The sequence below is a fragment of the Mauremys mutica genome, chromosome 1, assembly GCF_020497125.1.
Source record: "Mauremys mutica isolate MM-2020 ecotype Southern chromosome 1, ASM2049712v1, whole genome shotgun sequence".
Lineage (NCBI taxonomy): Eukaryota > Metazoa > Chordata > Testudines > Geoemydidae > Mauremys > Mauremys mutica.
In genome coordinates, this window is record NC_059072.1 from 336309293 (window position 1) to 336322783 (window position 13491).

General features: G+C 38.0%; 1 protein-coding gene across 1 annotated transcript in view; it reads left to right on the forward strand.

Moving 5' to 3' along the window:
* SESN3 (sestrin 3) overlaps positions 1–7570 on the forward strand; it is a 71764-nt gene extending 64194 nt beyond the window's left edge. Inside the window, exon 10 of the mRNA XM_045019616.1 lies at positions 269–7570. Coding sequence (XP_044875551.1) covers positions 269–355 — 87 coding nt within the window. The 3' untranslated portion in view covers positions 356–7570. The remainder of the gene's footprint in view (positions 1–268) is intronic.
* The last annotated feature ends 5921 nt before the right edge of the window (positions 7571–13491 follow it).

Below are 13491 nucleotides of genomic sequence, written 5' to 3' on the forward strand. Positions count from 1 at the left end.
ACTTCTGTTAAAGCAGATGGAACACTGCTTAAAGCAGTAATTAAGGCTTGTTACCTGGGAGTCCAGAATGTCAGATAAAATTGGCATATTAGATAGCCATCTGGAGAAGAAATGGCAACACTTCAGTCTAGTACATGGCACTAGTGATGCAGCTATTTTCATTTGGCAGAAAAATCTAAATCTGTAAGATAATTGGGTGATTAAACTCTTCTGCCTGTTGATATGTAATGGTGAACTAAATGACTAATTTTTTTTAAATTTTAAATAGGTCCACGTAAATCTACTTTTAATGGAAGCCCGTATGCAAGCAGAACTTCTATATGCCTTTCGTGCCATAACTCGTCACTTGACCTGAAGTATCAATTCGGAGGGAGCGAAGGAAGTTCAATTGATATGTAAAGGCCTTTTTGAAATAGATACACACCAGAAGCTGTATGTGATGTAGCATCAAGTTACTCAGTTCTCTAGTGTCAAAGTTTAGCCGTGTTTTTGGCGGCTGTAATGTGCAATGACGTGTTTTATTTTCTTGATGCTTAACATTACTAATGATAGCAAAAATAACACTGAGGAGCACTACTTTTTCTGGTTGGATTTCAGGATACTGGTCAAAATCCTAAAACTAGTTTTGTTATACTCAACTCTAGCGCTTTTGTTTTGAAACACAGGAAAAAAGTGTTTATTTTTTCAAGCAATCCTTTTTCAGATTAGTGGAATTCAGGAAAGGTTTTTTGGATGTTCTAAGAGATCTTAATACAATGTCCTAACGCTAGTAGAGAGAAGCATGTGATGTATTAAGCTGAACTGGCTACTGGATTCTTTATCTCCTGGAGACTACTTGTCAGGCACTGTTTTACTACAGCAATTGAAGGTGATGTGAAATATAATGACAACATTGTCCACGTTTTAATGTGACATTAATCATGATAAATTCTACAGCATGCTACTGAAATGCAAAATTCAGTTATTTTTTTCCTTTCCTCTTTCCAAAAGAAGAGGTTTCACAATTATCCATTTCAGTTGTACATATTATGGTTCAATCATGGATAATCTTGTCTTACTGACAGTCACCCTCAATCTTCTTTACAGCATACATGCTCATCATAGTGTTGCTTGCAAGTTCACCTAGTTGGCGCCTGTAAACGTAATACAGAGACTGACCAAAAAAAATTTTTTTTGCACTCTCCTTTCTCCAGTGCATTTTTTAATTAAGTAAAGCAAAGGAAGGCTACCATACCTGTTCTTTTCCTAGTAGCTTATAGACATTTATTTCCTAGAATTTTTTCATTCATAGTGTCTGAACACTTTAATATTCAAAGCTAAAATTGTGTTTCTATGCATTAATGTGTGTGAACAAAAGAAAAGTGCAATATTTAAAAAGAAAGCAAGCTTTTCCCTATTGTCACTACTGAAGTGCCCTTTTTATACAACCATAAAGAAATTTTAAAACAATTTCTTTATTGTCCGAGACTTCGCATTTTTGTTTTAGCTTGTATGGCTTGAGCAATCTGATATTTAAGTGCCAAAGCAGCCACAAAATAAAATGTACTTGGACAACTGGTAATATTGGGGAAGGGAAGAAATAAGCTGCCAAAAAGTCACACTTTTGCATTATTTTGTGTTGCTTGATTAGACTGATTTTAAGAGCACAACATTTCAGTGTTTATAGCTTTACTTTGGATTGTGTTAATGAACCAGTGAAGTGCCTAAATTGATGCTTAAACTTTCCCAGTAGGACACAGCTGTCACTGCTAAAAAATCTTTTGTTTTGGTTTTTGTTTTTACTATAAGAAGGGTGACTTTTTATTTTGCTTTTACATGTATTAGAAACTAACCAGTTAGGGTTTTTTAAAATTCCTCTGAATTGTAATAGATGTAAAAAAGCGTTTCCATTGAAGACTGCAGAATAGCTTTTTTTAACATTGTAGTCATATTTTTACATCTTTCATTGAGGGAAAACAAACAAACATGGACCAGTATGCTACTAAAGTTAGTTTTCATCCTCCTTACTTCTCTTAATAACTTGCTGTGACACCACATGTTGGGAGTTTTTGCTTTAGCTGTCTGTTCCAGATTGGAAAACTAAATGATTGTACATTTAAATACACTTTTTCTGCACTTTTGGACAGCAGTCTATTTGCATAAAAAGCCTTGTGAGAGAGAAATTACTAATTTTTTTTAAAGACAAGATAAGAAACTATCCATCAAACTGTGCATCAGAATCTCTCCTGTATAAAACATTGCATAAATAAGATTTATTAATCTTGTATAGCCAACTACAAAGATTATTCAGACAAAGTGGTGAGAGGTTGATATGCATAACCTTAGATTTGACTTTAACTTGTTATAATCTTTTTCAACTTAACTATAGTGGCTGCACCTAGTGAGTTTTTGCTTGTAACAATTAGGATGTTCTTCAGTTAGTAACTTTGCCTTTAAGTGATGGCAACTGTACAGTGAAATTCTTTGATATGAGAAGCCAGGTATTGCTCAAGAACAGTTAGGTTTTGAAAGGAAGGCGAGACTAGTTTTAGGTAACTATCATAACCACTTAATTCCTCTTCAGAAATATAAGGATTTTAACGTAGCTTGAGTGTTAGTTGTGGAAACTTTAGTGCCTTTATTTTAATCTTTCGCTACAGAATTTACTTTTCCAGCTGAATTGCCTTCTCAGCAAAGTATGTGATTAGATTTTGAAATACATAAACTGTAAATGAATTGATGTCTTCATAGTGAATCAGTTTAAAAAAACTACAACAAAACTTGATTTCAGAAGGTGCCATATTTAATCTAATATGGCCTGCATGGCATTCCACATTGGGAAATGTCATTTGACAACCAGTTTGCTGTAACTTTTCTATATAAAATGCAAACTTAAAAGTTACAATGCTGTTTTTCCACTTTTTCCAGAGTATTGAATTTACTGTATAATCATTTATAGCCTAGCTTTTATACTCAAAATGTGATATTTTTAAAATATAGATGTTTGTTCAGGACAGGTGTTAAAAATATACGATTATACCGTATATTTTACCTACACCTTAGGCTCACTTTGTGCCAAACTTAAATGTGCAACTGTTTTAAAAAAAAATGCACGTGTGAATGTGAATCCTCAAACTTCATTGCTTGTTAACTTCCTTTGTCAGAAATGTACCTTAATAATCCATGGGAGTACATGCACAGATACTGACGTTTTGCTTTCCCTTGCTGGGGTTTATATTTACCAGCATTAACATTTAATCGTCAAAATCCCAATCTTCACCAAGGTAAAAAGACACATGCATCACCTCCTATTTGCTGAAGAGAAGGCCTGAGCTATTGGCTCACGAGGGTAATGACTTACCAGATACTGTAGTAAATGCTGTAAATAGGGAATCACTTTTTTTTCTGCGATTGGAGTGCTTATTAACCTTAAGAGCATTTTAAAAATAGTTGTATTCTGGTCAGGTGCAGAACAACACTCTCCGAAATTGTTTGTCTGCAATGAAAGTAAGTGGGGAGAAGTACAAGTTAGAAAAGCCATTTGCATTAGCTCAGGATTCTGTGGAATATAAAACTGGCAACTGAACATCATGGGATTGTAGTCATAGAATAGCTTAAATGAATTCTGCTAACAGCAGGTGATTCAAACTGTAGTAGAGTCTCATGAGAACTAATTTTTTGATATGCTTCTGTAGTTCACTTATCCATCAAAATCCATGGTGCTGCAGTTCTAGTGCATAGGATGCCTCCATGAATATTGCCGTGATTTACGCAGAATTGGGCCAGAGTTTTTTTCCCCCAACAGCTTTAAAAAAAATAAAAAATTAAAAAACAACAAAAACAAGCTAATTTGTTTAATGTTTTAGCAAGAGGGAGCTACAAAATCATCTACAAATCTAAAAATTACATATTTAGGGTTACCATAAATTTAAGGCAGATTAGAACAAATCAGAAAAACAAGGTTTTTTAATAATAAAAAAAGCTTAAATTGAAAGGGACAAAGGGCCAGATTTTTAAAGGTGTTTAGGCACTTAAACATGCAGATTAGGTGCCTACTAAGATTTCCAAAATGCCTCCCCATTACGTTCAATGGATGTTAGGTACCTAGGCACTTTTGAAAATCCTGGTAGGCGCCTATCTCCATCTCTGAACCAGACTTTTGAAGGTGTTCAGTTGCCAGAAGTTAATAGGATGGAAATTGGTTTCCCTGGATGTTAAAGTAATAGTGTGATTTGCATTGGCTTATTGACATGCCTAGTTTTATTAACGTTTTCAAAGGATGTTAATCTGGAGGCTGCTACCCTTGTAGAGTAAAATCTTGACATCCTTTCTCTTGCACATGCATTTGTTCATCATAAGTACATGAATCTAACAGATGTGCTCAGACTGACCAGTTTAGAGTCTTGTCTTCTAGGGGGTCAATTCTGCAGCCTCCACTTGAACCAAGCACCCGTTGGATTCAATGGCTATACAGCCTATGTCAGGTCTTCAGATCCATAGGGCTTGATCCAAAACCTATTGACTTTGTGTTGACTTCAGTGGGCTTTAGAGCAGGCCCATAGTGCATAAATAAGAGGGAAATGGATTAACCATCAGTATCTGAAACTTAGCCCTGGCTGATCTAGGCAGGTGCTCTGCTTGTGGCACATACATGCTGCCAACCACAAGACCAGGCCAAAAGTGTCAGATTTTTCAGAATCAGCTTTTAAATTAGAGGGAAAGGCCCCATCCTAAGTGGTGCAGCCACTTGTTTCTTCACTTCTGGAAGATTTTAAATCAAGAAATCTTTCCCAGGTGAAAGGGTTTGGCGAGCTGTACACATCACACACCCCTTAGGCCTGGGAGACATGTAGGAGAAGAATAGCAGAGGTGTCCCAGATTAGGACTGATGCATTGGCAGAGCAGTGGGCAGATGCTTGAATAGCATCTGTGTACTCTATGCTATTTTAACCTTTACAACAGCTATATTTGGCCATGCAGTCGGTCCCCACAGGCCCCCCATTCCCATCTCCTGTCCAGCTGAATAATCCTCCTGCTCTTCGCCAAGGGCTCTGAGCCCCTCTTTTCAATGGCTAAACCTGCCTACAAAAAGGTCTCTCTCCCACCAAATGTTGAGATAAGTTCCCAGTCCTGATCTCCGACCTGTCAAAGCCTAAAAGTTCAGTATTGAGGACCTGTTTTAAATAGTGAAATCGCACTAACTATCAAGGAGGGAGACTAGCTTAACAGAGCTTTATTTCAAAGGGTCACATTCTGCCATCCTTATGATATGAAGCCACTGTACCCCTCGTGGAGGCACTCACTATGGGCAATTGGGATCAGATTCTGGCTCTGATTACAATAAAAACACCTAAAGAAGAACTCTGTGCAAGCTTGAAAGCTTGTTTTTCACCAACAGAAGTTGGCCCAATAAAAGATATTACCTCACCCACCTTGTGTCTACAATAAAAGAAGTCCCCTAGTACTTACACTTGACCCACTCGTGAAGGCTCTTCTCAGGCAAAACTGCCCTTGACTTTGGGAGTTTTGCACATGTAAGGGCTTTAAAACTAGACCACTCAGTTCTCTTACACATACCTTTATACAACTGAGTAAGAGACTAAAACGAATTTCAACAGGGAATCACTTGAGACTATGTGAAAACCCCTTTAAAATGGGGTAGATTTCATAATGGCCTTTAGAACAAATCTTTTTTTTTACTTCTTGTGGGACAACGCCTAAGCATAAATACATCTCCTCATGATTACTTAAGACAGCAAAGGTTTTTTTACCCCGTTTAAGGGGGCCTGATTCTGCTTTAACTGAAATCAGTGGGAAGTTTTGCTCTTTATTCTGATATCATTATAATGTCCTTATGGTACTGATGAATATACAAAATAATGGGCCTAACCATGCAAATACTGTTACCTGAGTCAATTTACTTGTATGAATAAAGTTACTCACATGCTTAAGCATCGGCTGGTTAACAGGAAGGAAGTAATAAAATTAGGAGGGGAATCAATGTTTTTATTCCCTAAAATAAAATATCGTTAAATGGATAAAAATACACAGATTGTACTTCTGTATGCAGGGGAAATGTTGGCAACACTTTATTTTCCCCCAAGATCACCAGTGAGATTTCCTTACAAGAGATAGGGCTTTGAGTTGCTTGGTTGCAATGGAGTAATTGTGGTATCTTGCCCATTTTATCATTCTGCAGTAGAAAGGAATAGGGGGAGCCAGCCTTTAATTTTTGAAAGCACAAACAAACTGCTGTTCGAATCTTCATTTCTGGCAGTTGTTATAAACTTCTTTAAGGCAAAGTTTTAAGAATTAATGGAGCATCAGAGACCTGTCCAGCTTTAAGGATGTAGATAAAATGGCACCAAATTCATCCAAACAAACTATCATCTACACTTTGCCGCATCCAGTTTTACATTGTTTCTCTTCATGCTTAATTCATTGTCACCATGATTCAAACAGTGCCCCCCACCAATACACATGATAAATGAAAAAGTATTGTGTGATTTCAGGGAACAATATACTAATGCTGACAGGACAGGTACAGCCACTCAACAAACCTCCAAAAGTAGGATAAATGTTGAGATCTTGTAAACTTGGGCTCCAGTCTTGAGACTCTGAGAAAATACACAAAGCCACAAAATACTTTCTTGATTATGACAGAACTGGATATAAACTGTAGCTTACAAGATAGGATTTTAACTTGAAATCTGTACCCCAGTTTTTGCTGGACAGCCACATCATGAATGTATATGCTATATCTTTGTATCTGAAACACAATTCAAAAATCACACTGCTAACTACTTTTTTGGTTTTGTTCAACATTGTATTCACCTTATTTTAAGTTGAGCAGTATATGTAGCATGCTGTGAACATGTTTGATCTTTATAGTTATTCTTTAATTCAACAGTATTAACACCTTTTTCTTTTTTGTGTTCTTTGGTACTTTTATCCAATGTAATCAGAAGCTGTGATATGCCTTTGCGGGCCTGTGCTTTATTACTGTAACATTTCTATTTTTGTGAAGCACATGACTGTGGGCTAATGTGAGGCAGGCAGTGTGATCATACAGGACTGCCACTTATCAATCTCTTGTATTATGTAAGGTTTTAAGTAGAATAAGCTTTTAACAGTTAATTGATGCAGTTTAGGATTCACACAAGTTACAATGTTCAGTATGTGAGAGTCTTTGTGTTTATAGGTTTTAATTTGTAAACTAGCAAATTTGATAAACATAGCCACTTTAAACTGCTCTTGCGAAACAGACCCTGCTGTAGATAAAATATCGCTGTAAATATGGGTAGTAGAGGAGTGAACTAATGGCAATGTCATGAGGACCCTTTATAGATTGTGGATGGGTCAAAGTCCCTTTCTATGAATGAAAGTTCAGGCAGAGACCACTATCCATTTGGTCATAAATCTTTCCAGTTAGCATGAAGAGCTGGTTTACAGCACATTGTAACCTCTCCATATCAGTGAAAATATTATTCATAAAGGTGAAATTTGTCCCTATGAAGATCATCAATGGAAGCATCATTTATTAGGGCTGTCAAGCGACTTTAAAAAATGAATCGCAATTTATCGTGTAATTTAAAAAATTAATCACGCTATTAATAATAGAATACCATTAATTTAAATATTTTTTGATGTTTTCTACATTTTCAAATATATAGATTTCAGTTACAACACAGAATACAAACTGTACTTTAGATTTTTTTATTACAAATATTTGCACAGTAAAAAAACAAAAGAAATAGTATTTTTCAGTTCCCCCATTACAAGTACTGCAGTGCAATCTCTTTATCATGAAAGTTGAACTTACAAATGTAGAATTATGCACAAAAAACTGTTTTATTTTTGAATGCAATGTAAAACTTTAGAGCCTACAAGTCCACTCAGTTCTGCTTCATGTTCAGCCAATTGCTCAGACAAACAAGTTTGTTAGCATTATCTCCTGCAAATATAAACAAACTTGTTTGAGCGATTGGTTGAACATGAAGTAGGACTGAGTGGACTTGTAGGCTCTAAAGTTTTACATGATTTTATTTTTGAATGCAGGTTTTTGTGCATAATTCTACATTTGTAAGTTCAGCTTTCATGATAGAGATTGCACTACAGTACTTGTAATGGGGGAATTGAAAAATATTTCTTAATTTTTACAGTGCAAATATTTGTAATAAAAAATATAAAGTGAGCACTGTATACTTTGTATTCTGTGTTGTAATTGAAGTCAATATATTAAATGTAGAAAAACATCTAAATATTAATAAATTTCAATTGAGATTCTATTGTTTTAACTGCAATTAATCACGATTAATTTTGAGTTAATCACGTGAGTTAACAGTGATTAATCAACAGCCCTCTCATTTATATGTTCCACATGTAACCCACGCACCTCCTGGGTGTGGTGTTCTGTCCCCTCTAGTGGCACCAAGACCACTTAGAGATTAATGAATCTGCTCTACAGCCTTAGCTAAGGGTCAGATGGGTTTTAATTCATGCAGTAGAGGCTCATGCATTTAGCTCCAGAGGTCACAGGTTCAGTCCCACCTGCAGACGACCAGGGTCTGTCGGTGTTACACACGCAACCACTCAAAACAGGGTTATGGGGGGATTTAAGTGTTGCCTAGGCCTTGTGCTGACCTGCAAGTCAAGATTATCTTCTATAGTTAGTCCATTGAGATTCCTTTTTATGTTTTATTAAACTGAAAATTGCAGCGTTACTTTTAATTTGATGTTCAAGAAGCCCTGCTTAGCAGGAGAAAATAATGTTCCTTTCCAGTTGACATTAGGTCTCCAAAGGTTGTTATGGGTCTAATTTAATTGGGACTAGATTGTGACTTAATCATCTGCCTGGAGTAAGGAGCAATAAGTAGTTGTGCTGCCCAGGAGGGTGATTGTGAGTTGGAGAGAAACAAATCCCCTTCCTGGGGCCTCATACTCCAGGGAGGAAGTAAACTGTGCAGGTTTATACTTTCTGCCACCTACTCTCCCCAGTGTACTGGTGCAGCTAGGCAGGCAAGCTGAAGGGATGGAGTCAAGGACCCAGCTCTGCCCATCCATCTGTAGGGTATGAGGGAAACAGCAGTTCTGCAGAGCCTTCTTGCTGTCCTGTGCTGCAACTTATACTATGGGTAGCCAGCACAAAAGACTAAGTGTGCATCTTACCAGGGGCAGCGGGATGGTAATTACGCAAGCTGGGCCTCACTTTGATCCTGAATGTTCATGCACTTTTGCAAATGGCATGCCCATTAGATGAGTGAGTACTTTGGAGTTCATTGCAGGATTCAACAAGAGCTTTTAGCAAACTTTTTTCCTTCTGTGTTGCCGATTTTTGGATAAACTGACCTAGCTGGATCCATTTTTGTGTGACTTTTTTTTTTTAAGCTTTTAGTTATCTGACTTGAATTCATCTGAATAGATGCAGAAGGAACTTTTTAGTGAATTAAGAGACAAAACACCTTTTTAAATAAAGGAATCGTGTGTGTTAACGTGTTAACAGCAATTCATAAATCTGCACTTTTTATGAGGTTTTGAAAATTCTATTTATAGGTACGGAACAATGGGGTTTGTTAAACTATTGCATTTATACTTGCTGAAATTTCTTTCATTGTTATCAGTAGGAATTTTATTGGTTCAATAAAACTGGCAAAACTGTACTGTGTTCTGTTCTGTCTTTTATTTAATGTCTGTTGGGAAAACACTTTGTTGCAGAAGTATGTTTCTGCCTGCCTTCAAAAATCTGCCTTCTGAAAGGCTGTATCAGTTGTGTAGGTTTTCTTCTGCTGCCGTGCTGTTGGCATGGTTTATCACATTGATACGTGCACTAGTCCTTTGAACATAGGTCATAGAAACCATGTGGTCATTGCTTAAGTCACTATCATTAAATACTCATAATGAAAGCCCCATGATTGCCACTTCTGAGATGGCTGTCACAGTTCAGAGCAACCGCACCTGTATTCCGCTCTGATCTAGCAAAGACACCCACTCTAGGCATCCCACTCCCCCACCATTGCATCTCTTGGATGGAGAGGTGCATGTCTCCCTTCTGACCAGGATATTTCCAGGCTGCACAGTCCCCTGCCTATACTGGGAACTCTCCAGGAAAAGACAGGCTGCCTAAGCAGGCTGCTTTTGCTTTCTCTTCAGAGATAGTACACAGTGTAATTGCCACAGGTATAACTTACCCACAGCTCTTTCTAAGCAAACACATTTTATTCTTAAGGTAAAAGCATTAGAGAAAACAGATGAAAAACGATCAAAGAGCGTACATGCGTGCTATTGAGCTTATTAGAGATGGGCTTACAAAAGGATTACAAATTTGTCTAATCACTTCCTGCTGTTCTTAATTCCTGGAGGGCTGGGTCCCCGTCCCCGATGGAATTACATAAATCCCTGGCCCACAAGGATTGATACACAATTCATTTAGTACCAAAGATACTCCACTTATGGCAATTTCCTGCAAACCTTATTGAATTAATTGTCACAATGGCATTATCGTGTTCATGCCTGGTAAGCTATATAGACTTTATTTTAAAGGAATATAGTGGTTCCTAATTAAGCAAACTTTTATTTATTTTTTATCTGTGTTGCTGTTAACAAGCAGCCTAGTATTCTTACATTCTGCATCAAAGATTCAAAGGTGCAAACAGTTAAAGATCAATGACTGTACAAAAGTAATGCTCTCTGAAGCAGGATTCCCCATCCCTAAGGATTAGGTTCCATAGTTGCACTAATTGTTTGATTAAAAGCTGAAGTGTTACAGGCCCCTTAGCAAAAATTTCCCCAGCTCAAATTCTGACAAATGATTTGGGTCAACAGTCTTCCACCATGAGAGATTTTTTTTTTCAGTTGGCCTTCTGCAGTCACCTCCCTGTGTGAGTTAGCCCCTCTCAACCTATTGGCACCACGTTAATTCTGCTGATGATCATGCCTAGCTGGTGAGCACACACCCCTGCAGCAGAGTTCAGTGGCACTTTGCCTAGAGCTCGATTCTGCTACCCTTACACTGACCAGTTTATGTGCTGCTGCTATCAGTGGGCCTGACTTGAGGAGTAAGGGACGACTCACTGTGAGGAAGGGTGACAGAGTAACCCTTTAAAAAGGACCTATTCCACCCTACTTTGGGGCCTGATCCAATGCCATTTGATGTCAATGAGATTTAGATTGGGCCCTCAAGCAGCATGGAGGGATTACTCGTGCAGGGATGCCGATGCTGCTGTCCTCCCCACCTCCCCCCAGCAGTCATGCTCCTCCTTATTCTATCGGTTGCTTGTTGCAATAATGGACCACAATGAAGCCAGCACCTGTTCCCAATGCCACAAATGAAGATTTGCCCACTAATTATCGCTACTAGTAACTTCAAGGAAAGAGCAGATATTACATTTCAGTGTCCAGTGGTAGTGTAACCCACACACCTGCGTGTGTTGTTCTGTCCCATCTAGAGGGCGGGAGAGAGATTAATGAGTTTGCTCTACTGCCTTAGCTAACAGCCAGCTGACGACCTGGGTCTGTCGGCGTTACAAGTGGGGGCTCATCTGGGATTTCAACTGAGAAGTCTCTGAAGCTCAGGATATGCTTCCTCAGCTAGGGGAAGTCTGTAACCCACACACCTGCTGGGTGTAGTGTTCTGTCCCCTCTAGTGGCACAGAGAGGGCGGGGGGAGGGATGCTTAAGGGATGGTCACTTGGCAATGGAGAAGCAATGCTTCTGGGATGCAATCTTTGGCCCTGGTTGGGCCCCAGGTGAGTTTCACAGTCCATTTCCCTTCCACCCCCTTCCTGATAAAGCGATTGGGGGGTTACATATACATTTACACTAAGCCATGTTAAAATTCAGAATGTTTGCTTGCGCTTATCTTACCTAGTGGTCTAGCTGACAGTATCAATGATCTGCCCTCTTCATCATTTACCACACCCTCAACTTTTGTCATCTGCAAACTTCATCAGGGATGTCATGTTTTCTTTCAGGTCATTTTATAAAAATTTAAATAGCATCAGGTCAAGAACCAGTACCTCCAGGATTCCACCCACTCTGATAGGTCTTAAAATGTAATTGTAAATGGTGAACCATCAGCCAGTTTTTAATCCATTTAATGTGTACCGTTCTAGTTTTGTAATAAAAATTTCATGCAGTATCAAGTCAAGCACCTTTAAAGATGTCTAAATATATTGTATCAACACTACTTTTATCAACCAGTAATTGTAACTTCATCAAAAACAAATCCTGATCGACTAACTTGAAATTATTTGCCATAAATCCGTGTTGATTGATATTAATTATATAATCCTCCTTTAATCCTTTATTAATCAGTCCTGTATCAGTCACTCCATTATCTTGCTAAAAATCATGTCAGACTGACAGGCCTATAATTACCCAGGTCATCCTATTTACTCCTCTTAAATATTAGCACAACAGTATCTTACTTCCAGTCTTCTTGAACTTCTCCAGTGTTCCAAGACTTACTGAAAATCAACAAGAATGGTCAAGTGAGCTTCTCGGCCAGCTCTTTTAAAACTCTTAGAATCAAGTTGTCTGGACCTGCTGATTTAAAAATGTCTAATTTTACTAACTGCTATTTAACATCCTCCTGAGATACTAGTGGAATGGAAAGTGTGTTATATGTGCCTACATCATCACATTCTTTTCCTCAAATACAAAACAGAAATATTTACTGAGGAATGTCTGAGGACATTGAGTACTATTTGAAATCTATTGAAATCTGGGTTCAAATCTACTGTGACAAATTAATTTCTCTGGTTAAATGAATAAGAGACTCACTAATATGCTTGCAAATACACATGCTGGCTCTGCAGCTAGAGCCATACAGATTATTGTGACTATGCAGACGGCTCAGTCTCCATAACAATGTGAAATATAGTGCCCATCACCATAGTATTAAAGCGCTTGTAATATTTGTGCTGAAATCAGTACAATGTTCTATCTCCAAATTTCATCCTACAAGTGCCTGTCTCGTTATTCTTCTGTTCAAAAAATTTGTCATCCAACTGGGGAACAAACTCAATACCATGTGACTTAAGTGACCAATCACATACGCTGTAGTGTATTGTAAGCTATTTGGGTGTTTGATTGAGTTGGATCAAGAACAGGAGGACTGAGTTTGCCACACATCAGCAATGAAGATTTTGATCTACTTCTTAGGTTGCCAGCATCACCAACCACCTCACAAATTCAGTATCTTTCAGCCTGGTTTGTAGACCTTGGCCATCTTCTCCTGTGTTTGTACAGTGCCTAGCACAAAGGAGGCCTGACCCATGACTGAGACTCCTAGCTGTTATGGTAATACAAATAATAGTAACTTCAAGGACTGGCATTAAATGGGGCACTGGTGCTCAGTATTGAGGTGCCTTAGCTAAATTATTTAGTGCCTGCCTGATGTCTGATTACTGATGGTGGTGCTAGTCCCTCGTGTTTGCAGGCACTAAATTAAAAGAAAAATCAAAGCTGGGAAAACAAAAATCTGCTTTACAGTGAGCATTGACTTTAAACTCA